This window comes from Rhinoderma darwinii, chromosome 2 (assembly GCF_050947455.1).
Source record: "Rhinoderma darwinii isolate aRhiDar2 chromosome 2, aRhiDar2.hap1, whole genome shotgun sequence".
NCBI lineage: Eukaryota > Metazoa > Chordata > Amphibia > Anura > Rhinodermatidae > Rhinoderma > Rhinoderma darwinii.
The window spans coordinates 199,743,671-199,771,155 of record NC_134688.1 but is presented as its reverse complement, the minus strand read 5'-3'; the positions used below and the strand labels follow the sequence as shown (position 1 = coordinate 199,771,155).

The 27,485-nt window shown below is 46.4% G+C and overlaps 1 protein-coding gene across 1 annotated transcript in view; it reads left to right on the top strand.

Moving 5' to 3' along the window:
• Nucleotides 1-24,177: 24,177 nt before the first annotated feature.
• LOC142742694 (septin-10-like) overlaps nt 24,178-27,485 on the top strand; it is a 73,733-nt gene continuing 70,425 nt past the window's right edge. Inside the window, exon 1 of the mRNA XM_075852710.1 lies at nt 24,178-24,281. Coding sequence (XP_075708825.1) covers nt 24,249-24,281 — 33 coding nt within the window. The 5' untranslated portion in view covers nt 24,178-24,248. The remainder of the gene's footprint in view (nt 24,282-27,485) is intronic.

Here is a 27,485-nt window from a genome sequence, read left to right as displayed (position 1 = left end):
TCGGGGACTACTACTGAAAATGAGCCATATAAAAAAGCTGACAATAAAATCGTATTGGTCCACTAATGTCCTGTACAATATGCCCGTGTATCGTGCAGTGATGAAACGCAAGCATTTTGGGGCTATAATGCATTTTATTCATTACAATGATAATGCACAATGCCCCCCAGTAAGTGACTTCAGCCATGATCGGATATATAAAATTAGGCCTCTTATTAACCATTTAAATTTAAAATGTTGCCGTGGCTGAATCCCTAGTTTTATTCAAAGGGAGGCTAAAATTCCGGCAGTATATACCCACCAAGAGGGCCAAATATGGCATGAAAGTTTATAAGATTTGTGACAGCAACTGTAATGATGGGGGTAATTAAACAGACAAGTGAGCCCTAATCTACCCGCCACTCAGTCCCTGCCTACTTGCAACGACCCGCCCTAGGCGACGGGGTACATCTGGGCGACGGTCCCTAAGCTCAATAAGTGCACGACAGACAAACAGACAAGGGTACACAGAAGCAAGGGAAAAGGGGCAGTTGCCCACGGCAACACCGTGAGCAACAAGAGTGGTGAACGAGCCGAGTCAAACCAGGAGTGTACTAAGTACCAAACGCAGAGCAGGAGAGTAGTGAACAAGCCGAGTCAAACCAGGAGTGTACGAGGTACCAAATGCAGAGCAGGAGAGTAGTCAGTAAGCCAGGGTCAATATGAAGCAGGGTCAAATAGATCAAGAAGCTGCAGCAGGGCCAGGAAACCACACGAGAAGAATCACAAGCAAGGAGGAACAGGAAAGGCAGGTATAAATAGACAGAGGGCGGGAGCTAGCTGAGTCTGGCCAGGCTGTGATAGGCTCTCCACTCCATCCGGAGTGGTGGAAGATGGAGTCAGTCTCACCGACATAGAAGCAGGTGCAGACTGATTACCTATGGGCGTATATACAGAAGCTGTGCCTGGAAGATCCTTAACAGCAACAGTGGATTCACCAATCGTTTTAAGGTATATGATATATATAATATAGTTGGGAACCAGACCCCATTTCCAAATGAAATGTTGGAGGGCTCAATAGTGACAATACAAAAAGAAGGGAAAAAAAGGCAACCATCCAGGTGATTTAAGGCCTATATCACTGCTTAATGGCGATTTGAAAATATTTTCTAATATTCTAGCCGCAAGATTGAGGAAAGTAATCTGCACATTGGTATCAACTGATCAGATGGACTTCATTCCGGGCAGGCAAACAAGAGATGCTATCAGAAGGGTGATCATGCTGATACAGATTGTAAAGCAGAGAAGCTGCCCCAGTGAACTACTGTCACTTGATGCAGAGAAAGCGTTCGACAGGGTGCACTGGGGTTTTCTCAAAGCGGTTCTGAGAAAATTGTGTTTTTCAGGTATGTTCCTCTACGCAATTTTAGCCCTTTATACGTTACCAAGTGCAAGAGTTTATTACAACGGCTTTGCCTCCAACAAATTTGGGATATCTAATGGTACTAGGCAAGGGTGCCCTATCTCCCCATTAATATATGATCTGATGGTTGAACCTCTAGTGCAGGCCTTAAAAGATGAAGAACACATTATAGGGGTCAAAGTAGGAGAGGATAGCCATCTAACAACCCTTTACGCAGATGATATTATTATTATTATTTGTGAGGATCCGGAGATCTCCTTGAGACACAATAAAGGAATTCTGGCCCAGTTTCTTTCTATAGATTAAATTAAACTAAATCACAGTTGCTGCCACTCAACATACCCTCTTCAATGGAAGTACAATTGAAATCTCTATACTCTTTTAAGTGGGTAAGCACTGGAATTTCTTATCTGGGAGACACGATAGCCCCAGAAATAAGAAATACAGTTATGGAAGACAAGTCTGGGTTGGTGAACAAGGTCAAAGAGATACTCCAAAAACTATCAAGAGTTAACCTCTCTTGGGTCGCTAGGATAAACGCATACAAAATGTCTGTGCTACCCATTATATTATATACATTTCGGTGCATTCCCTAGAAGTTCACTCGTAAATTTGTGGACGAGCTACGGCGTCTAATGCTGCATTTTATATGGGGTGGAGGAAGAGGTAAAGTACGCATCACAGATAGAATCATGACCCTTCCACTAAAGGAAGGGGGAATGGGACTCCCCGATCTGCACGCCTTCTACTTAGCCACACGTGTAGAGACACTGAGGTTTTGGTGGGTAGAAAAAACCTCAATGCCATGTGTTCAGTTGGAGGAAGATAGCCTGCCGAGGGATTGGTCATTGAGGCAGCTGATGCTGTTCTCCATTCTAGATCTAGGTACCCCAACAAACAAGCTCATAGGAGATCTTCTGAAAGAGTGAACACAATTTTATAAAATCGAAGGTAAGGCATTAATCAACATAAAACGATCATATTTTAGGATCTCATACTTTTTTTTTTTTTTTTATAAATTCTTTTATTTGTCATTTTTTTTTTTTATATTACCAATCGTACAGAATATACACAACATAGTGCGAAAAAAGGCAATGAAAAACAGTTAACGGATCACAGGTCAGTTATCGGCCTCACATAAGTACATGGGGTCACCTGAAAGTACCATGTCGCTAAATACAGTTAATTAGGGAATCTCCGATATGCACCCTGTACCCGCAGCCGTGCATGATATATCCTGAGTGCGCACAGGGGCATTAAAGGAGAAGAGAGATGCAGAGACAGAAAGAAAGAGAGGCAAAATAGTGAGGAAAGAAAGAGAAGGAAATGGGGGAGAAAACAAAAAAGAGGGGAGGGGGGGAGCTGACCTGACATACCGGGCCTAGACGGGAATTGATGGTTTTATATTCCTCGGTTGTTTGGAAACGAATTCATTCACGCCATGTTTTTAGGAAGGAGGAATGAGTCCCCTTCATTGATGCCGTGAGGTCCTCCATTCTCATGATCTCCTGGATCTTACCGAACCACATGCCCACCGTCGGCGGACCGGACTGTCTCCACAGTGCAGGAACACATGCCCTATCAGCGTTTACCAAGTAACGAACTACCGAACGTCTATACGAGGGCAGTGGGACCTCGCACAAATGAAGCAGGAAGAGGCCCGGAGATCGCGGGAGAGGATAATCCGTGAACTTTGAGGAAATACGCCACACCTCGGACCAGAACCCAGTCAGGAGTGGGCAATCCCAGAAAATATGCATGATTGTACCCACTTGGTCCCCACATCTCCAGCATAATGGCGAGGCCGCCGGGAATCATTGCATGCAATCTGGAAGGCACCCTGTACCAACGGGACAATATCTTAAACCCTGCCTCTTGAAATCTACTGGCCATGGAGGACTTATGCGTCATGGTGAACAGGCGGTCTCGTTGTTCAGGGGTGAATGTTTCGCCCAAGTCCCTCTCCCAGCTACGCAAGTACGGAGGTGGCGGCAAATTGGAGGGCGAGATCAAAAACGCATAGATTCTGGACAAAGCATGTCGGATCGTGCCTGTACCTGTACACAGGAGTTCAAACGCGGAGTAGTCCCGTTGCTGCACTCCAGGATGTTCTAGGGACATCAGGAAATGTCGCAACTGGGTAACCTGCCACGCCGAGAAAGGGACCGGATCCGACAGAGCTCGTATTTGATCGCTCGTCATCCACCTCCCCTCCTGCTGAAATTGTAGGGCCTGCCCCTTACCCGCCCGCAACCATACTTGAAATGGGCCACTATCCAGTCCCGGTGGAAATGCAGGGTTGCCTAAAATCGGAAATAGCGAGGAGGGGGACGGCGAGAATTCTGCCCGAGGAAACACCAGTGCTGCGACTGCTAGGGTGGGACCGCGCGACCCTGGGAACATGTCTGCCCAACCACGGCAGGGCCTGCAGTGGGATAGATATAAACGCCTGTTCCATGGACACCCATTCTTTCATCCCGCCGTGCCGGAACCAATCTAAGATTCGTGTCAAGTGGGAGGCGTGATGATAGGAGACAAAGTCCGGAAGACCAATGCCCCCTCCCCCTTTACACGAAATAGCAACGATCGGGCGATACGTGCTGGTTTCCCTGCCCATATGAATTTGTGCACTAGGGACAGTAGGGACTGAAAGAACGGGTGTGGGATATGTATCGGTAGGGCCTGTAGGAGATACAGAATCCGTGGTAAGATGTTCATTTTAAAAATCGCGCACCTACCAAACCAGGTGAAAGTGCCCGACGTCCAAATGTCTAGGTCCGCCTTTATACATTGAAGTAGCAAAGGGAAGTTCACCGCATAAAGGCGGGATAGATCACCGGGAAGCCGAACTCCCAGGTATTTAAGCGAGTCCCTTGCCCACTTGAAAGAAAAGGACTCCGACATGTCATCGACCAGAGCCTGTAGTAACGAGATGTTAAGGGCCTCCGACTTCTGGTAGTTTATTTTGAAGTTGGATAATCTCGAGTATCTGTTCAGCTCCGCCATCAGGTTGGGCAAGGAAATTCTAGGGTCTGTGAGGAAGAACAGCAGATCATCCGCGTAAGCGGCAACCTTATGGGCTCTGCCGCCCAGGTCCAAGCCTGTAATGTCCGGGTTGGAGCGGATGTGACACAGCAAGGGCTCCAGGCATAAAATAAAGATCAGAGGTGATAGGGGGCGGCTTTGGCGCATGCCGTTAGTAATCGTGAAGGAGGATGAGAGGTGCCCATTGACCTTGACCTGAGCTGACGGGGAGGAGTAGAGACCAGAAATCCAGGACATCATATGAGTCCCTATTCCGATATGTCGTAAAGTGGCCAACATAAAGTCCCTACTGACCCTGTCGAAAGCCTTTTCCGCGTCCGTTGACAAAAAACAAGTGGGGAGTGACGTGACTGCCGCCTGGTACATTAAATTAATTGCCCGTGTGGTGTTATCTCTCGCTTCCCGTAGGGGCATGAAACCCACTTGGTCAGTATGTATCACGGTTTGGAGGAGTGGAGACAACCGATATGCCAGAATCTTGGCAAAGAGTTTCAAGTCTACATCCAGTAGGGAAAAAGGACGATAACTCTGACATAGGGATGGGTCCTTCCCTTCCTTGGGTATAACCGTGATATGTGCACTCAGTGTATCCCTGGGAATGGAGCCCCCTTCGGTAAGCGAATTAAAGGCCCGGATAAAGTGGGGTTCGAGCACTTCTGAGTAGGTCTTATAGTACGGCAGAGACAGGCCATCCGGTCCCGGGGCCTTCCCCGTAGGTGAGTCCCTCAGTGCCCACGACCACAACTCCAGAGAGATAGGGGCCTCCAAGGCCACTAGATCATCAAGTGGGATGGATTTCATCCCCGAGGATCGGAGATACTCCTCGATCCTCTCCAGTTGGCTACCGCCGTCCTGTGAGGAGGGTGCCTTTGGGAGATTGTAGAGAGGTTGTTAGTAGACACGGAAGGTCTTTGAGATGTCAAGTGGGAGTTGCAGTCGTTTATTCTGGGTACCTGTGATGTGCGGGACGTATGTACGCAAGCGGGTTTTCCGGAGGTCGCGGGCCAAGGTCCTACTGGGTTTATTACTGAATTCATAAAAATGCCTTCTACATTTAACTAGTGTGGCCTTCGCCTTGGCAAGACAGAGTGAGCGCACCTGCTCCCTCAATTGCCCTAATTCTGCCCCTAGTAACCGGTCCTGTGATATCTTATGGGACTGTTCCAGCCTGTGTATGCGTAACAGTAGGTCTCTGAGATGAGCCGTCTGCTCCTTCTTGAGTTTGGCTCCCATTCGTATAAGGGAACCGCGCACCACACATTTATGCGCCTCCCATATACAGAACGGGTCCATCCCCGGTGTGTCGTTTTTATCGAAGTATTCCACCAGGTCTCGGCGTACTTCAGAGACCACTGTCGTATCCTGCAGGAGGGACTCATTCAGTCGCCACTGCCAGGAGGGAGGATGGGCCAATGGGCGGGCCAGGGTGAGGGAAATAAGGGCATGGTCAGATAACGTTATGCCATCTATTGAGGATGATGTCAGGCTGGGAAGATGTACATGACGCAGGAAGAAATAGTCCAATCTGGAGTAGCAGTTGTGAGGCGCCGAGTAGTATGTGTAGTCTTTGACCACAGGATGCATAACTCGCCATGCGTCCACAAGTTGATGGTCATACAGCAATCGCCGTATACGACGATGTGCTGCCCTGGGTAGGGAGGAGTGTCCTCGTGATGTGTCTAAGACGGGGTCTAGGGTGACATTTAAATCCCCCCCCATGACTAAGGTACCTTCCAGAAAGCCATCCAGAGCCCTCAAAACTCTGTCCAGGTAGGCCACCTGACCAGAGTTAGGGAGATAGTATGAGGCCAGTGTGTACAGTGCATTATCCAACTTAACCTTTACGAAAAGGTACGGTCCCACTTCATCTGCGCAGGTGTCCACGTGTTCCCAGTGTAGGGAGCGGGAGACCAGGATGGAGACTCCCTTGGTCGTGGAGTCAGGGGACGCACTATGATACCCCGCGGGGTAGTTGGGGTCTGTAAGCTTTGGGATGCTGTCTGCCCGGAAGTGAGTTTCCTGCAGGAAGGCCACGTGTGCTTTCCGTTTCCATAGGAGACGGAGAATGGAGGACCTCTTTTCCGGAACATTCAGACCCTGTGCATTTAGGGAGACAACAGTAATGTCAGACATGGCAACTGAAATGGACCGAGGGGGAAGGGGAGGGAAAGGAAGAGGAAGAAAAAGAGAGAAAGAAGAAAAAGAACGTGTATGCAGAGCAAGCTCTCTAAAGTCGGAGTACAATACCTCTCCACTACTGAACGCGAGCTGTGTCGCCCGCAGTAACCCTCAAACACGACACAGCTACAAGGAACGCTAATAGGGAACAAGGAAAGACCGGAGTGCAAAGACAGCGCAACAACAGTTAAAATGTCAACTAGAAAATTTAATTAACCAAAGTGCTTTAGAGCTCCGGACTCACCCTATTAACAGTTAACATTCCCAGTATCCACCTTCCCCTACGTAATAACACAGATTGGGCAGGTAAAACAATTAAAGCAGGTGAACTTATTTAAACCTCCCCCAACCGGTGTGTATCTGCCCGCCCCCTCTACCCACAGTGATACAACCAGCTATAAGGCAGTTCCAGCAATGTGTTCCTGACAGTCCTCCAGGAACCCTATGGGAAAAAGAGAGAGAAGGAGAATGCAAAATGTAGTCCAGGAAAACGTCCACATTAAGGCGGCTGTGAACATTCAGTCCCTCCGCGGCGATCGTCGTCCAGGGGGATGGAGATCAACGGATCCCGACCCTCTGTCTCTGCGTGGAGATCGACGTTCTAAGGGTCGGCGGTTGGGTGGCTCTGCTCCAGGTCGGATTGGCTGACGGGACCTATAGTCCGGATACGGGCCTCCTCTGGGAGCGAATGGTGGCGGTGGTTCGGTCCAGTCTGATAACCGCACCGTTTGAGGTCTCCAAGAACCGGAATGCTTCCTCCAGATCGTCGGGAGAGCGGACAGCGAATGACATTCCCTGCTTTCGAAGGATGATGTGGAACGGGTGTCCCCACCTGTATGTTGCGCCTGCTGCCCTTGTTGCTTCCAATAATGGGCGGACAATTCTGCGCATGGAAAGCATCAATCTGGATACATCCGGCAGGACGGTGATATCGGCGCCATTGTATGGGACAGCCCCTTTTTCCAAGGCTCTACGGGCAATCTCCTCTTTTTGCTTGTAGAAATGCACTCTACAGATAACATCCCTCGGTCGATTGCCGTCTCCATTCCTGGGGCCCGCCAGTCTGTGAACTCTGTCCATCACTATGGGCATATCTCGCGGGCGTTCCAGGAGCTTGTTGAAAATGTGGGTCACAGCATCGTAAAGTCCGTCGGGGGGTACAGACTCGGACAAACCCCTCAGTTTCAAATTATTACGCCTTCCACTATTCTCGACATCATCTAAGTGTAGGGAGAGGTCTCAGAGTTGCGTAGCTTGGGTAGCCAAGGACTGGGAGAGGACCGATGTGTCCCGGGAGTCGACGGAGTGCTGGCGCTCTAAGGTGTCCACTCTCACAGCTAGGGCCCGTACTTCTTGTGTGACCTCCCTGATGGCCCTGTCGTGTTTCTCCTCTAGTCGTGCGAGGCGGAGGTCTAAATCCGTTTTAGTGGGCAGTTCCTTGACCATCTCCCAAAGTTCTGCCAGGGTCCGTTCCATGGAGAGCGGGGGGCCCGAGAACAGGCCTGCGTGGTGGTCTCCTGTGTGCACTGGCGGGGTGGGGGAGAGGGTCTCCCTGAAGATAACCGGCAGTCCCTGGCTCTGCTGACTGCCTGGCACGGGTGGGGGCCGCTGGGCCGGTGGTGGTAGGGGTGTCTCACATGCCCCGCCTGTGGGCGCCATGTTTGGGGCCCCATGTCTGGTAACGGGCTGGTGGTGGCTCTGCAGGAGGGGGATCATCACTGTCTGGGCCGGTGGAGGTGGCCCTGTGCTTCCTGCCCCACACTGACCTCTGTCTGCTGGCTGCATCTCTCCTCCAGATCCGTCGGTGCAGGCGCCAGGCTGTAGCTGGCCGGAGTGAGAGGGAGGTGGGGTGTGTCTCCGCGGCGAGTCGGGAGGCTGATTGCGGCCTACTGGAGGGGACGAGGAGGATCGCTGCGGCGGGCCTTCCTGTGCCGACCGGAGGAACCGGCCGATGTTCGGGGTGCCCGAAGTGTCCGGGGGGTGCCGACGGTGTTTCCCCCTGGTCATGCTGGTGTCAAGCGGCTGGTAGGTGAGCCCTGGCGGGCGATATTCGGCGGGGTGAGTCCGGAGCTGCTGCTGCACGCGTCCTCACTCCGCCATGCCTAAGCCACGCCCCAGGATCTCATACTTTGAACAGATTATGCCAGATTGGAATTCAAGGTGTTGGCAGAAGAAAGGGCTTTATACCTTGAACAACCTAATAGACGACAGTGGACTGGTAAGCTTTGAAAAGATTAAGATCAAACATGCCTTAGACTCCGGGGCCATCTTTTCATATATCCAGCTGAAAAATACTATAAGAAGGTTTGGCATATTGGGGAAAATAGACCACTTAGTTAATGCTCCCTACCAAACCATCAGATATATGAGAAGAACAAGCAACAAGAAGAAAGGTTTGTCCTAGATTTATAGAGATCTTATCTCTTCAAGAGACAGAGGTAAATTAAAATATATGCAAGAGTGGGAAAAAGATCTTGAATCCAAATTTTTGATGGCTCTGGGAAAAGGCAATAAAATGGCCTTTGGAACACTCATCCTGTATAAATCAGGTGGAGGTTGCTAAGAAAATACAGATGAGGCTTCAATTCCATCCAGCAAAGATAGCAAAATGTGATCCCCGGAACACAAATCATTGTTGGAGAAGATGTGGTGAGGTGGGGGATTTGCTCCACACATGGTGGAAGTGTGACAGAATGAAGCAATTCTGGGCAGAGGTCTTTGACCTGATACAGATGGCTACATCACAGTTGATAACTCCGAGCCCCGAAACTGCCTTGTTGAATATAAGGCCTCATTTACACGAACGTATTATACGCGCGTGCGACGCGCGTGCTTTGCACGCATGTCGTACGCACCTATATTAGTCAATGGGGCAGTTTAGACGATGCGTGAATTGCGCTCAGCGCGTGTGCGCAGAAAAAAACTCACGACATGTTCTATAATCGTGCGTTTTTCGCGCACTCACGCACCCATTGAAGTAAATGGGTGCGTGAAAACCACGCATGCCGCACGGAAGCACTTCCGTGCGAACTGCGTGATTCGCGCAAGAGCTGTCAAACTCCTGAATGTAAACAGAAAAGCACCACGTGCTTTTCTGTTTACAAACATCCAAACGGAGTGTCAAATTCGAGATGAGCGCACCGAACTTCACCGGGTTCGGCCAAACTCGTTTTGACCGAAACCGGTAAAAAATGTTCGGGTACGCGACGTCAGGAGACAGTCACTGTCCACGGTGCTGAAAGCGTTAAACTGGTTCAGCACCATGGACAGTGACTTCCGCTCCGAAAATCCATGAACCTGTAAAAAAAAAAAGACGTTCTGACTTACCGATAACTCCGGTCCGACCTCCCGGGATGACAGTTCAGTCAAAGTGACAGCTGCAGCCAATCACAGGCCAAGCACAGGCTGCAGCCAATCACAGGCTGCAGCGGTCTCATGGACTGCGGCGTCATCCTGGGAGGTGGGGCCGGATGACAAGAGAGGGACGCGTCACCAAGGCAACGGCCGGGAGCCCGGACTGGGGGAAGCAGGAAGTTCTTGGTAAGTATGAAAGTCTTTTTTTATTCACAGGTTGGTGTATATTGTGTTCGGCATTCACTGTCGAGGGTGCTGAAAGAGTTACTGCCGATCAGTTAGCTCTTTCAGCACCTTGGACAGTGACGGGCGTCGACTAGCCTCATCTCTATGATGGCGGCTGCGCGAAAATCACGCAGCCGCGCATCATACACGGATGACACACGGAGCTGCCAAGTGCCTTTTGCGCGCGCAAAACGCAGCGTTTTTTGCGCGCGCAAAACGCACACGCTTGTGTAAATGAGGCCTAAATCTGGAAAAGGTGAATAGGGAGGGCAGATGGGTGATCTCCCGAATCTTAGATGGTGCCCGAAGCTTAATCTTATATGTTTGGAAATCCCCTAATATCCAAAAAATTATGGAAGTCAGAGATAAAGTGAATATATACCTGAGATATGAGTATGGAGTTGGGATAAAAAACTAAACTAAGAAGGAAACCTTCCACCAGAGATGGGACACATGGGTGACAGACCCAAGTCTATTTAGGGGATATGCTCTATGGTAGTCCATGGGATGGGCTGAGAGGAGGCTTTTGAGGGTTGTGAGAGGGAGTAATATCAACTCCTTATTCTCTCTGTTTTATTTTATTATAATTTTTTTATTATTTAATTTCTATCTCCTCCTTGTTTTCTTTTTCTTTAGGCTGTGTTCACACAGAGTCTTTTGCAGAAGGAAAATTCTGCCTCAAAATTCCGTTTGGGATTTTGAGGCAGATTTTGACCTTCCTGTACGCTGTTTGCTGCGATTTTCGCTCGCGCCCATTGAGTGCTACGGGCAAAAAACTCAGCTAAATACGCTTTCTCTGCCTCCCATTGATTTCAATGGGAGGTCAGAGGCGTAACCGCGCGAAGATAGGGCATGTCCCTTCTTTCTCCCGCGAGGCGGTTTTACCGCTCGCGGGAGAAAACCGCCCCCGCCTCCCATTGAAATCAATCTCTGTGCGGATGCCTACCACAGATATGTTGATGTCCTTAAGTGTTATCTTTTTGAATTGTTTGTTTTTGTAAAAGAATAAAATAAAAAATAAATAAAAAGGTATATGAAGGAAAGGACACCAAGATCAACCCCCCAGAATGCACAACCATGCTTAATGTAAGTGGCCGAATTGTTTGGGACCTAAATTAACCGCTGTTGGACAGGGGTCATCACTTGTATGTTGACAATTTTTGTACAAGTGTGACCTTGTTCCAATGTCTGCTGGCTAAAAAAACTGTAGCATGCGGCACATTTAGACAGACCCAAAAAGTTCTTCCAAAGACCATGGTAAATTTAAAATTAAAAGTTAGTGAGAAGAAACCCCTTTGAAAGGAGAACCTAATGGTGGTTAAATACCGGGACCAAAAATATGTCTTTATGTTAACCATGATGATGAAAGCAGCCCTGTTCCTGCGAATGGGGGGGGGGGGTGCCACCATTTTGTAAACCCCTTTGCATACAGCAATATATAAACAACATGGTAGGGGTGGACCTTGCCGATTAAATGCTGCAGCCCCATAGCGCAGTAAGGACGTCATGGGTCTGGCACAAAAAATTTACAATCCATTTGGTGCACTATATAATTATTTTATAATTTTCAGAAGCCAGGCAACCATGAACTGAGGGCCGGCTCCAGGTTTCTGTTGGCCCTTGGGCAACACAGACCTAGTGGGCCCCTTTGCTGGTGAACTCACGGCGGCAGTAAAATGGCAGAAAACAGCAGTTTGTGCACCCATATAGAAGTTAGGCCCTGTTTATGCCCCCCCATATAGAAGTTAGGCCCCCGGTTTCTTCCCCCATATAGAAGTTAGGCCCTGTTTATGCCCCCATATAGAAGTTTGGCCCTGTTTATGCCCCATATAGAAGTTAGGGCCCAGTTTGGGCCCTCATATACACAGTGCACTCTGTAGATAATGCCACAGTGCCCTCCGTAGAAAGTGCCACAGTGCCCTTTGTAGTTAGTGCCACACACACCCCATGTAGGTAATGCCACAGTGCCCCCTGTAGATAGAGCCACAAACGCCCCCTGTAGATAGGGCCACACAGTACGCCCCCTGTAGATAGTGCCACGCATGCCCCCCTGTAGATAGCGCCATTTGGTTTTCCATCTAGGAGTGGCATCTCCAGCCAGAGCATCGGCAACGCTCTGGCCAGGAATTCCGCTCCTGGAGGAGCCCCTGACATCACTGTCCATATGTGGATAGTGATGTCAGTGGCTTCTGCAGGAGCAGAATTCCAGTACAGCAGGAGTTATGTGGCTAAAGAATATGAGCAATCCCTTCGAAAATTTTTTTTATTATGTAGCCCTGTAAGTGTTATTGCATCCTGTGAATATGCTTAATCTGTGCACATAGTTGGATACTATTTTCTCATTTTTTTTAATATAGTGCCCAAAACTCCAATACATTTTTTTCCTGGTTTAGCAAACTGTTCTATCAGCTCTTAATAATTGCTATGGGCTGATGCAATAGCGGGACAACTGTTTTGTTAGCAGGACATAGTCACAAACACAATAATTTCCATTACTTCTTGCCAAAGAATCTTTGCCATCAACATGTGCACTACAACCCAAGATAAATATCTTAAGGGGTACAATTTTCAAAATGGGGTCACTTCTTGGGGCTTTCTGTCGTTCTGACAGGTCAATGCCTTTGCATGCATGAAATAGGGCCCTGGCATTTATTCATTTGTGCCCTGAAAGCCAAAGGCTGGGTTCACACGACCTATTTTCAGGCGTAAACGAGGCGTATTATGCCTCGTTTTACGTCTGAAAATAATGCTCCAATACGTCGGCAAACATCTGCCCATTCATTTGAATGGGTTTGCCGACGTACTGTGCCGACAACCTGTAATTTATGTGTCGTCGTTTGACAGCTGTCAAACGACGACGTGTAAAATTACTGCCTCGTCAAAGAAGTGCAGGACACTTCTTTGAAACGTAATTTCAGCCGTTTTTCATTGAATTCAATGAAGAACAGCTCAAGATTACGGGCGTCAATGACGCCTCTGTAATTTCAGACGTAAAATCCAGTTATCATGTGCACATACCCAATGGGTGCTTCCTCCATTCTAGGCCCAGCTATATGTCCACTGCACAGATTAATGCCACAATGGGGGTATTTCTAAACACAGAAGAAAAAGTTAAAGAGGCTCTGTCACCAGATTTTTCAACCCCTATCTGCTATTGCAGCAGATAGGCGCTGCAATGTAGATTACAGTAACGTTTTTATTTTTAAAAAACGAGCATTTTTGGCCAAGTTATGACCATTTTTGTATTTATGCAAATGAGGCTTGCAAAAGTCCAAGTGGGCGTGTTTAAAGTAAAAGTCCAAGTGGGCGTGTATTATGTGCGTACATCGGGGCGTTTTTACTACTTTTACTAGCTGGGCGTTCTGACGAGAAGTATCATCCACTTCTCTTCAGAACGCCCAGCTTCTGGCAGTGCAGACACAGCTGTGTTCATGAGAGATCACGCTGTGTCGTCACTCACAGGTCCTGCATCGTGTCAGACGAGCGAGGACACATCGGCACCAGAGGCTACAGTTGATTCTGCAGCAGCATCGGCGTTTGCAGGTAAGTCGATGTAGCTACTTACCTGCAAACGCTGATGCTGCTGCAGAATCAACTGTAGCCTCTGGTGCCGATGTGGCCGACACGATGCAGGACCTGGGGCAGGAAGTGAGTGACGTCACAGCGTGATCTCTCGAGAACACGGCTGTGTCTGCACTGCCAGAAGCTGGGTGTTCTGAAGAGAAGTGGATGATACTTCTCGTCAGAACGCACAGCTAGTAAAAGTAGTAAAAACGCCCCGATGTACGCACATAATACACGCCCACTTGGACTTTTACTGTAAACACGCCCACTTGGACTTTTGCAAGTCTCATTTGCATAAATACAAAAATGGTCATAACTTGGCCAAAAATGCTCGTTTTTTAAAAATAAAAACGTTACTGTAATCTACATTGCAGCGCCTATCTGCTGCAATAGCAGATAGGGGTTGCAAAATCTGGTGACAGAGCCTCTTTAAATGTGCGGTTCATTTCCTCAGTCTCTTTCTCTCATTGTTTTGCATTAAATCTGTAGAAAAATGATTGGGTCTAAATACTCACTACACCCTTAGTTGAATACCTTAAGGGGTCTATTTTTCTAAATGTTGTCATTTATGGGGAGTTTCTATCGTTCTGGCAACTCATTGCCTCTCCAAATATGCATTGGGGCCTAAAACATTTTCAATCACAATATGTGTCTTGAAAGCCACCGGGTGCTCCCTTTCTTTTGCACCCTGCCATGTGTCTAGGCAGCTCATTAGGTCCACAATGGGAGTATTTTTGAACACAGGAGAAACAGGGTGATAGATCATGTTCACTTTACAAAGAAATCTGTCTTTAAAATGACACATTTGTGAAAAAAGTTACTTCTTTTTTTTTACCTGCTTTGCATTAAATTCAGAAAAATATTGTGGGGTTAAAATACTCACTACACTCCTAGATACATACCTTAAGGCAGTGATCTCCAACCACCGTGCCGCGGACCAATACCGGGCCACGGATCATTTGGTACCGGGCCACGGCATCTGGTATCCTCCCCGGTAGCCTCAGGGAATTTCGGGCAAAAAAACCCAACCAAACTGTTGTGCAGTTTTTCGCATGAAATGTCCGCTGCGGAAAACTTCTGAGCAGGCGTCCTGGGAAGACATTTCATCCCAAGAGACAGCTGTAGTGGCGGTCACATGTGATGAAACTTCATCCCAGGAGGCCGGCCCTCTAACGTCTTCCAGGACGGCCACCTGGGATGATGTTTCATCCCATGTGACCGCCGCTGACCCCAGTTCCAACTGCATCTGCATCCTTAGGATGCAGATACAGTTGAATTGAAGAATGACGACTCCTTGCCCCAGCATTCACTCTGCCGTGAGCGGCTCAGCGCAGGCAGGCGCGATGTTGTGACGTCATCGCGTTTGTCCTCCACCCGTCGTGGGAACGGGGAAAGGTAAGTAATTATGTTGTTATTTTTTTATTAGGCACATATGGGGGCATTATACCGGGTATGGGAGGGGGGGCTGATATGGTGCTAGCTATGGGAGCATTTTACTGTATGGGGCAGCTAAGGGTAGGCCTTATACTGTATGGGAGGAATTATACTGTATGGGGGGCCTTATACTGTATGGGAGGCCTTATACTGTATAGGGGGCCTTATACTATATGTGGGACATTATAGTGTGGGGGCAGCTATGGGGAACATTGTACTATGGGGCAGCTATGGGGAGCATTATATTGTATGGGGCAGCTATGGGGAGCCTTATACTATGGGGCATTATACTGCGTGGGGGAGGGAAACTATGGGGGACATTATACAATGGAGGCAGCTATGGGGGCATTATACTGTGTGGGCATCCATGGGGACTGTTGGGAAAGGCGGCTCTGCATAGGCTCGGGCATGGGTTTGGTGGTGTTGGGGTGGGGTAGGGGGGCCCAAGCTGAATTCCTGCACCAGGGCCCATGAGCCTTTAGTTACGCCCCTGCTGCTATTTGTTGTGGATTTTACCTCCCATTGAATTCAATGGGGAAAACCCGCAACAAATAAGCAGCGTTTACGCAAATACAATTGACTTGATGCGGAATAAAATTGTGCACCGCAGTTCCATTTTTGAGTGTTTTTTCCGCTCAGTATTTGCGCAAAGTGTGAATGAGACTTGTTTTATCTCATCCACTTTCCTGCTACTATATTATGCTGCGGTATACGCCATATTTACGCAATGTGTGAACTGACCCTAACCCTCGCGCCCCGCCGGTCCCCGGAAAAATTTTCTTGCATTAAACTGGTCCTCGGTGCAAAAAAGGTTGGGGACCACTGCCTTAAGGAGTCTAGATTTCTAAATGGGTAATTTATGGGGAGTTTTTATTGTTCTGGCAGATTAATGCCTCTCCAAATGTGTAGTGGGGCTTAAAACATTTTCAAGCAAAATATGTGTCTTGAAAGGCACTGAGTGCTCCTTACCTTTTGGGCCCTGGCATGGGGGCATTTTGAAACAGGGTGGCAGATTTTGGGGTGTATTTCTTAATTCACATATTCACTTTACAAAGAAATCTGCCTTTTTTTTTGTGAAAAAAGTGAAAAGTGAAATTTTATTATTTTTCCCCTGCTTTGCATGAATTCTTAAAAAAGCAAATGTGGGGTCAAAATACTTACATAATTTGTACTGTGAAACTTGTGAAAATCAATAAAAAACATTTGATTTAAAAAAAAAAGAAAAAATACTTATAGCACGCCTTAATGAATACCTTAAGAGGTGTAGTTTTGAAAATGGGGTAATTTATGGGGGTTTCCATCATTCTGACACCTATGAGCCTGTGAAAACTTGGCTTGGTGCTGGAAAACAAAATGTACTTAAAAATGTATAAAATTATTATTGCACTTGTAAGGCTTCTAAATTCCTCAAAAATGTATTTTTCAATAATAAAAAATGCTGCGAAAATAGAGTAAAGAGATGGAAATATATATTTTATTAAAAAAAATGTGTACAGTATGTATGTACATATATGACATACTGCAGTTCAGAATAGAAAAAATTTCAATTTTTACTAAATTTCATCAATATTTGTATTTTTTTATTAATTTACGCAAATCATATTAATCTACTTTTAAAAATCTGGCTTGGTCATTAAGGCCGAAAGAGGCTGTGTCCTTAAAGAGGCTCTGTCACCACATTATAAGTGCCCTATCTCCTACATAATCTGATTGGCACGGTAATGTAGATAACAACAATATATTAGCTCCGATGTGTAAAAATGTTTACCTTCCCTTTTCCCATCCCTTGGATGAACTTGATGGACATGTGTCTTTTTTCAACCGTGCTAACTATGTAACAGTGGTTTTTATTTTGAAAAACTATCATTTTTCACGAGATCACGCTGTGCAGGGATTAAGTCCTACACAAACTTTACCGAAGTGTCGGGAATGTGAATAAACATCGCGTCCTGGCTGGAGGCAATGTCTATTCACTCTCAAGACACTTCAGTAAAGTTACTGTGGGTGTATGTGACAGCACAGCGTGATCTCGCTATATGTGGGCCACTATCTAGAGGGGGATCTATAGGGGCCACTATCTACAGGGCGATCTATGTAGGGCACTATCTCCAGGGGGGCACTATCTACAGGGGCACTATCTACAGGGAGCTCTATGGGGACACTATCTACAGAGAGCTCTATGGGGAGCAGTATCAACAGGAGGCTTTATGGGGACACTATCTGAAGGAGGCTCTATAAGGGGCACTGTCTACAGGGGGCTCTATGTGGGGCACTGTCTACAGGGGGCTCTATGTGGGGCATTGTCTATAGGGGGCTCTCTGAGGGGCACTATCTACAGGGGGCTCTATTACGGGCATGATCTACAGGATGCTCTATTGGGGCACTATGCGAATGTTGCTATTATAATATAATGAGGCTCACAGTATATGGTGCTATTATATTTAGAGGTGCAGTGTATGGTGCTTTTATACGGCGTAGTGTGTGGCACCAATTTTATCTTCGTTTATAGGTGCAGAAATGTTTGGAAACTGAGAAGCGGAAGACATCTGAGTGGCAAACTGCAGAAATGGGCCATGGTCAGGAGAAATCATCAAAGAGGTCTTGACCGGATAGAGAAGAAAAGAGAAAAAGAACGACTAGAATCTGAGATGTCACCTGTGAGTCACTCAATGTAAATGTTTATGGGATTACAAAACATACTAATAAACTATAAACTAAATTAACACTAATAAATTTCAAGCTAAAATAAATAAAAAGACACGATACTGGAGTGGTGGTAAAAATGTATTCTGGCCATGGCCTTTTATTAAAGTTACCATAAAACATTGCATAATAAAAAAACATTAACCCTTTCATGACCAAGGGTCATTGATGCCCCTGTATCCAGGTCAAATTTTCCATTTTTGATATGCACTTCTTTAACGATAATACCTTTGGAACCGCTTTGAATATCACAACAATTTTGACTTTGTTTTTTTACAAGACTTATGAGGCTTTAATTTTCTAGATTAGTTTAATTAATTTAGTGTTTTAAATTTTTATTATGAGCAGACAAATCACTACCAATGTGAAAAAAAAACACTTTTTAGTAATTGTTTATATATATTTATCTCTCTCTCTCTCTATATATATATATATATATATATATATATCTGTCAACTGTTTTTCATGGCTGTTTTGCATCACTGGGTTTCAAAATTTGAATCCATTTCCCGGACCGTCTGACCATTTTTAACTGGCATTTGTCAACCGTTTTTCATGTGTCCCAACCCCCATGTGTTTTTCATTTGTCCCAACCCCCTGAAAACACAACAGTGCCCATGTAGATAGTGATGCAATACAACAGTAGACAGTGCCACATTGCTCACATAGATAGTGCCAGTGCCCACATAGATAGTGCCCACTGTAAATAGTGCCACAGTGCCCACATAGTGCCACAGTTCTCTCTGTAGATAATGCCCACATAGTGTCACACACAGTGCCCATGTAGATAGCACCACAGTGTCCCCTGTAGGTAGTGCCAATATAATGCCATATTTCCCATGTAGATAGTGACACATCCCCTCTATATAGCACCCCCTGTAGTAAGCACCACACCCCTGTAAATAGCATCACCCCCCTGTACATAGCACCACCCGCCCTGTAGATAGAAACATCCCCCCTGTATTTAACAATTCCCCACCTGCAGATAGCGCCCCCCCCCCCTGTAAATGGCACCCCTTCCTGTAAATAGCACCACTGTAGCTCCCTGTAGGAGCGGAATTCCTCTGGCCGAAGATTGCGCTCTACAGGAAGCCCTTGATGTCTCTGTCCATATATGGACAGTGACATCAGGGTTAACTCTAAAAGCGGAATCCCCAGTCAGAGCGGGGATTCCGCTCCAGGACTAGCCCCTGACGTCACTGTCTATATATAGACAGTGACACCATGGGCTTCTCCAGTAGCGGAATCTCCGACACAGAGCGATCTAATACCGGGGATTCCGATCCTAGAGAGAGCCGCTGGCCTCATTGTCCATTTATGGATAGTGACACCAGGGGCTTCTCCAGTAGCGGAATTCCCGGCACAGAGCAATCTGACACCAGGGATATATGTCAGAGCTTTGTTCTGGTGCTGTAATTATATAGGATATATTTATAATAACAAAATTGCAGGGCAGATAAAAAATTTTGCATCTCATTGTCTATTTAATGGGAACCTGTCAGGTAGTTTTAACCCCTTGAATCGCCACCATGCGGTAATACATGACCTGGCAATATTTCCAAACATTTCCCTGTATGTTTTTTTCGGATGCAGCAAAATCTATAAAATCAACTTTTAAAACGGCACACACTACATGCTAATTACTCTTTAATGGGTCATGGGACAGAGCCACTATCCTGAAGAGTCACATAGTCCTGCCTCCAAACCCACCTTTCCATGCTTGATTGACATCTTCTTGGCTGTTCTACATCACTACCAGTCTCCTCCAACTTTTTCGGATGTGCCATTGCCTTGTACTCCGTGGGCATGCACAGCGCAGCGAGGTGTTCTCTGCCTCTGCCCAGCCTCATCGCTGCACTGCGTTTGCCAGGGGAGTACAAAACAACGGCACAACCGCAAGAGTTGTAGGAGGCTGCTAGTGATTTAGAGCAGCCAGGTTGATTTCAGTCAAGATCTGGGGGCGCAATTTAAATTATTGCCTCAGGCAGCAGAAAAGCTAGAATCGGCCCTGGTCTGTGATTTATATTTAAGCGTTCTAGTCTGGGGCCTGTATTAGTTTAGGGGGTCTGGGGTCTGTATTTAGGGGTTCATGTCTGAGGGTCTTTATGAGTTTAGATGGTCTGCTCTGGAGTGTATATTTAGGGGGACTGTTCTATATTAGTTGAGGGGGTCTGGGGTCTGTATTTAACTGGTTCCCGACCGCTGGCTGTATATTTACGGCCTGCGGTCAGGGTCCTTAAAACCCGAGCCATAGACTTTTTACGGCTCGGGTTTTAACTTGCTGCCCGCGCGATCGGGCAGCTGAATGTCGGGTCTCCGGCTGTCAGTGACTGCCGGGGACCCTGAGGAGAGGATAGAAGCAGCTTTCATTGCTTCTGTCTTCTCCGATGTCTTTTTACACAGCGTTCAATGAACGCTGTGTATAGGAATAGAGACAGCAGCAGCGGCGCTGTCTCTATTCCTCCCGGTGATCATGTGACAGGTCACATGATCGCCGGGTGCCGTTAGTGGCATACTGCTGCTGGGTCTTACAAGACCCAGCACAGCCCTATTAGTGACAATCGTCACTATGAGAGGGCTGATTTCCCCTGTAACTGGGGCTGCTGTGCAGCTCCAGTTACAGTGGAAAAGATGGTGTAAAAGAAAGAAAACAAATATATAAAGTTCCCCAAAGGTCTTTTTTGACCTTTGGGGGACAGACCATAGTAATAAAAAAATAATAAAGTAAAGTGCAAAAGTAAATTAAATAATAAATACACATAAAATACCCACCCCCCAAAAAAAACGTTCCGCCCGCCAATCATTGTTGTAACGCTAGCGCTGACCCAATTACCCTAATATAGACATGTAATATATTAAAATTTACGGTAGACAATGACGATCACAAATAAAAGGCCTATTTTAGGGTAAAACTATGTTATTACCCAAAAAAAATAGCTGAAACGTAAAAAAGCTTATTTATTTACTATTATTTTCAAACTTTATGAATAAAAATTCTAAAATAGCAAAAAAGGTGTGTATAAAAAATGAAACCTGCATTGTCTACGGAAAAAACATCGCAAAAATCACGTCGTTAGCCCAACAAATAAAAACGTTATAGCCATTTAACTAACACGTGCTAAAAATGGCTAAACGGTGTCTGGTCCTGAAGGCGCAAAATAGTACGGTCCTGAACTGGTTAAAGGTTCTGGTCTGGGGTGTTTAGTTAGGGGTCTGGTATTAGGTCTGTATGTAGGGGGTCTGGGTCTGTATTAATTTAGGGGTCTGGTCTGGGGGCCTGAATTTATAGAGGCTTAGAATGGCTGTAGAAGCGAGGGGCCAGAGATGTCTCAGCAGAAAACTCTGCAGTCACCAGGAGAAGTTGTCGTGACTGTCTAGGCCAGATGGAGAAAAAAGAAAAGGGAATGTCTACAATCACAGAGGACATCACCTGGGTGTCACTGGTTTTATAGAGGAGCTGTCATCTCTACTGACATGTCTGTTATACTAAATTCCTGTATGCCACAAAAAGACTTTGTGTGGCCCAGAACTAATAGACAACAGGGTGTTACTATTCTCCTTGTCAAGAGGATAAGCCCCTACATAGTCTGAAACTGTCAGCGATAATTGGAGGCTGTCAGTGTGTAGGGGAACAGCTCTTTGACAAGCCCAGGGCCTATGGTCCACTTAATAAGTATAAAGCTTTGTTCACACCTACATTCTGGTTTGCATTTATAATGGAAACCACTGTATAGCGTTTGATATGTTAAAAACATTTTGTGTTGTTGCTTATTTTAAAAAAAAACAAAAAACAATGTGAAAAAAAGTTACGTTAATATAATCAGTGTTGGGGTATAGTGAGTTTCAGATAGGGGAAGGGGCAAACTGTGGTTTTCCCCATTATAGTGGCACTCTGGTATTGGTATGAAGCATTCTAGCTGGCACAGGTATAATGTCAGTCTGGTACACTTATGGAGCACTCTCACTGGCACAGTTATGGCGGTACTGTTATAGAGCACTGTGGCTAGCAGTTATGGTGGTACTGTTATAGAGCCCTGTGGCTGGCAGTTATGGTGGTACTGTTATGGAGTGTTGTGGCTGGCAGTTATGGTGGTACTGTTATAGAGCACTGTGGCTGGCAGTTATGGTGATACTGTTATAGAGCACTGTGGCTGGCAGTTATGGTGGTACTGTTATAGAGCACTGTGGCTGGCAGTTATGGTGGTACTGTTATAGAGCCCTGTGGCTGGCAGTTATGGTGGTACTGTTATAGAGCACTGTGGCTGGCAGTTATGGTGGTACTGTTATAGAGCACTGTGGCTGGCAGTTATGGTGGCACTGTTATAGAGCACTGTGTCTGGCAGTTATGGTGGTACTGTTATAGAGCACTGTGGCTGGCAGTTATGGTGGTACTGTTATGGAGCACTGTGGCTGGCAGTTATGGTGGTACTGTTATAGAGCACTGTGGCTGGCAGTTATGGTGGCACTGTTATAGAGCACTGTGGCTGGCAGTTATGGTGGTACTGTTATAGAGCACTGTGGCTGGCAGTTATGGTGGTACTGTTATGGAGCACTGTGGCTGGCAGTTATGGTGGTACTGTTATAGAGCACTGTGGCTGGCAGTTATGGTGGTACTGTTATAGAGCACTGTGGCTGGCAGTTATGGTGGTACTGTTATGGAGCACTGTGGCTGGCAGTTATGGTGGTACTGTTATAGAGCACTGTGGCTGGCAGTTATGGTGGTACTGTTATAGAGCACTGTGGCTGGCAGTTATGATGGTACTGTTATAGAGCACTGTGGCTGGCAGTTATGGTGGTACTGTTATAGAGCACTGTGGCTGGCAGTTATGGTGGTACTGTTATAGAGCACTGTGGCTGGCAGTTATGGTGGTACTGTTATAGAGCACTGTGGCTGGCAGTTATGGTGGTACTGTTATAGAGCACTGTGGCTGGCACCGTTATGGTGGTACTGTTATAGAGCACTGTGGCTGGCAGTTATGGTGGTACTGTTATAGGGCCCTGTGGCTGTCAGTTATGGTGGTACTGTTATAGAGCACTGTGGCTGGCAGTTATGGTGGCACTGTTATAGAGCACTGTGGCTGGCAGTTATGGTGGTACTGTTATAGAGCACTGTGGCTGGCAGTTATGGTGGTATTGTTATGGAGCACTGTGGCTGGCAGTTATGGTGGTACTGTTATAGAGCACTGTGGCTGGCAGTTATGGTGGTACTGTTATAGAGCACTGTGGCTGGCAGTTATGGTGGTACTGTTATGGAGCACTGTGGCTGGCAGTTATGGTGGTACTGTTATAGAGCACTGTGGCTGGCAGCTATGGTGGTACTGTTATAGAGCACTGTGGCTGGCAGTTATGGTGGCACTGTTATAGAGCACTGTGGCTGGCAGTTATGGTGGTACTGTTATAGAGCACTGTGGCTGGCAGTTATGGTGGTACTGTTATAGAGCACTGTGGCTGGCAGTTATGGTGGTACTGTTATAGAGCACTGTGGCTGGCAGTTATGGTGGTACTGTTATAGAGCACTGTGGCTGGCAGTTATGGTGGTACTGTTATAGAGCACTGTGGCTGGCACTGTTATGGTGGTACTGTTATAGAGCACTGTGGCTGGCAGTTATTGTGGTACTGTTATAGAGCACTGTGGCTGGCACTGTTATGGTGGCACTGTTATAGAGCACTGTGGCTGGCAGTTATGGTGGTACTGTTATAGAGCACTGTGGCTGGCAGTTATGGTGGTACTGTTATAGAGCACTGTGGCTGGCAGTTATGGTGGTACTGTTATAGAGCACTGTGGCTGGCAGTTATGGTGGTACTGTTATAGAGCACTGTGGCTGGCAGTTATGGTGGTACTGTTATAGAGCACTGTGGCTGGCACTGTTATGGTGGTACTGTTATAGAGCACTGTGGCTGGCAGTTATTGTGGTACTGTTATAGAGCACTGTGGCTGTCTGATACTCTTATGAGGCACTGTGACTTGCACTATTTTGAAGGCAATGTGGCTAGTACTATTGAGACCACTGTGGCAGGCACAATTCTAGTGGCACTTTTTCTAGTACTGATATGCAGCACTACGGCTGGCACTATTCTCACCGCACTGAAAAATGTTTTCTATGGTAAATACAAGGTGAATTCTTCTAGAAGCGGAATGACCCGTGAGTCGACTAGAGACTCGTGCAGACGTCCCGCAGCTGTTCCCGACTGCAAGTATGGCAGCTGCCGTACCTGGCTGTCTGGATACAGTACGAAGGGGGAGGGGCTGTACAGTTGGGCTCGGGGCGGGGCTGTGAGCCTGAGCAGTGCCCGAGAGGGAGTGTGTGACTAGGGCGGGACTGTGAGCTCGGCTGTACAAGTTATGGACGCTTCGCCTGATCTCTCCCGGCATCTGGTAAGTGTGAGCCCGCACCGCTGTGTGTGGGGGAGGGAGCAAGTCCCAACAAACGTTCGTCGTGTGTACGGAACTTTTTATAGTCCCCGGTAATGTAGTTAGTGTGGCACACCCAGTAGATGTGCCCGTCCAGGGGGCAGCGTGACACACCCTAATACATGGACATGGGGGGGGGGATACATTATCTCCACATTACTGCAAGGAAATAAATAATTCTGTATGTGCTCTGTATATGTTCACAGATATAGCAGAGCTGAGTTTGTCATTGGCTCAGTTAGATACGATATTCTCTCCGCGGATTTATACTGCGCTGCTTCATCAGAAGTGAATATATCGGGTGCACTGATCGTTTAGTCACTTTCATTCGCTTATGAGCATTGAATGCAGAATCATATTGTTCATTGATGTATATTACTTGATATTTCGACAACTAGTTGTGTGATTGGTAAATTTTAGCGGATTATAACTGATTTTAGGGGCAAAATGGGAAATTTGGCGGCTCCCTCCGTCACCCAGTCCCCCACTATACATTGCCCATCTAAACTCCCATCCTGGCATCTGAAATCGACTTCACGGCTTCCTCTGGGCTACTGGTTGCCCTCTGTATAGCGGTATTATGTGTGCACTGGAATTCAAGGGGTTGTCCACCTGTCATCTGAATAGGTGTTTAAATAACAAAAGTTCTCTCATACTCACCTGTTAAATCCTCCGTCACTCCAGCGCAGATGCTCCCATGGCCCATCGCCAATCTGTGTTTACAACCGATGATTTTAATACCCGACCGACAAACGAGCGGTTACTTGTTTGCCAGCTGAACACTGGTCATGTTACATGGGCCGATTAACGGGAATAAGCGTTCGTATGAAGTAATTCAATGTATTTACAAAGTTTCTCAACTTTTTTTATGTAGATGGTTTATATATATATATATATATATATATATATATATATATATATATATAAACTCTAAGGCTATGTTCACACTTGCTGATTTTCCATCTGAGTTTTCAGATAAAAAAATCTGCCAAGGAATACAGCTGCAGCAACGTGAGCGATTTCAACAAATCTCATCCACATGCTGCAGAAATTTTCCGTCCAGAAATTGACCTGCGGTGCAAATGTTTAAAGAGGCTCTGTCACCACATTATAAGTGCTCTGTCTCCTACATGATGTGATCGGCGCTGTAATGTAGATTACAGCAGTGTTTTTTATTTAGAAAAACTATCATTTTTGACGTAGTTATGACCTATATTAGCTTTATACTAATGAGTTTCTTAATGGACAACTGGGCGTGTTTTACTTTTTGGCCAAGTGGGCGTTGTGGAGAGAAGTGTATGACGCTGACCAATCAGTGACCATTCAGCGTCATACACTTCTCCCCATTCATTTACACAGCACATAGCGATATAGCTATATCGCTATGTGCAGCCAGATAAACACACTATAACGTTACTCAAGTGTCCTGACAATGAATATACATTACCTCCAGCTAGGACGTGATGTCTACGTTTGTGTGAGATTTACAGCACCGCAAGCGTAATCTCGTTTTAAATGACAGTTTACAGCGTAATCTCGCGAGATTACGCTTGCCTTGCTGTAGATCTCACACAAGCGTTACCAAGGTGTCAGGATTGTGAATAGACATCACGTCCTGGCTGGTAGTGATGTATATTCACTGTCAGGACACTAGAGTAACGTTAGTGTGTGTGTATGTGGCTGCACATAGTGATCTAATAAGATCACTATGTGCTGTGTTAATGAATGGGGAGAAGTGTATGAAGCTGATTGGTCACTGATTGGTCAGCGTCATACACTCCTCTCCACAACGCCCACTTGGCCAAAAAGTAAAACACGCCCAGCTGTTCATTAAGAAACTCATTAGCATAAAGCTAATATAGGTCATAACTCTGTCAAAAATGATCGTTTTTCTAAATAAAAAACACTGCTGTAATCTACATTACAGCGCCGATCACATCACGTAGTAGATAGGCCACTTATAATGTGGTGACCGAGCCTCTTTAAATCCACGGCATGTCAAATCCTGTTGAAGATTGGTTGCGGATGCTCCTATTGAGTACAATGGGGAAATGAAAATTTGCAATAAAATGCTGCAGATTTTGCTGCCGATAGAAAACTATACTGACCTCTCCTGGCGCTCCTGTGGTAATGCTGCGCTGCCGGTCTCTGTATATCAGTCTCCAACAATGTCGTGTTGATATTATGGCTGGGGGCTGGGTGTACAGAGACCGGTGAGGAAGCAGGGAAGCGTTGCCATGGTGGACAGCTGTTCTCCACAGGGAAATAGCAGAAATTCCGCTTCATGTGGATTTACCTTAAAGGCGGACATACTGCTTATTTTCGGACATTTTTCGGGCCGTAAATGGCCGAAAAACGGCTGAAAATTTGGAAGCAGAAAGCCTCCAAACATCTGCCCATTGATTTCAATGGGAAAAAATGGCGTTCTGTTCCGACGGGCCGTTTTTTTTACACGGCCGTTTTGAAAAAGAAAGTGAAGTAGTTGCCCATGATAACCAATGAGGTTGCTGCTTTTATTTTCCAAAATGCCTCTGATAAATAAAAGGTGGAACCTGATTGGCCTCATTTATCAAATCTAACACAAAAATTGGCCATGTTGCCCTGAGTAACCAATCACAGTTTAGCTTTCATTTTTCCAGAGAAATGTAATAAATGAAAGCTGTGCACTGACTGGTTGCTATGGGCAGCAAGGCCAGTCTTTCTGTTAGATAGTTATGCTAAATCTCCCCCTATATGTTCTGACATTTCATGCCACATCATGTGACTTTTGTATCTTGAGTCAAACAGCTGTTGGCTATTGTGTACCATTATTAATTTGCATTGGTTTCAATGGAGTGTGACTGTCGTGGATCACTTGAAAGGAAACCATAACTTTTTCTAGCTGACCAGTGAGGCACCAGCTCCTGCAAGCTGCCAAGTCATCCTCTAGCCACCAGTTCACTGAACTTCTGGCAGAAGTTGTATTACACCAAACTTCCAAAATCTTTCATTTTTAAAGAGGCTTTGTCACCAGATTATAAATGCCCTATCTCCTACATAATCTGATCTAATCCAGCTTCTTTCACTGCACAATCACACTGTAACAATGGGCTGGAACAATGAGAAGTGTATGACACTGATTGGTCACTGATTGGTCAGCGTCATACACCCCTTTGTATAACACCCGGT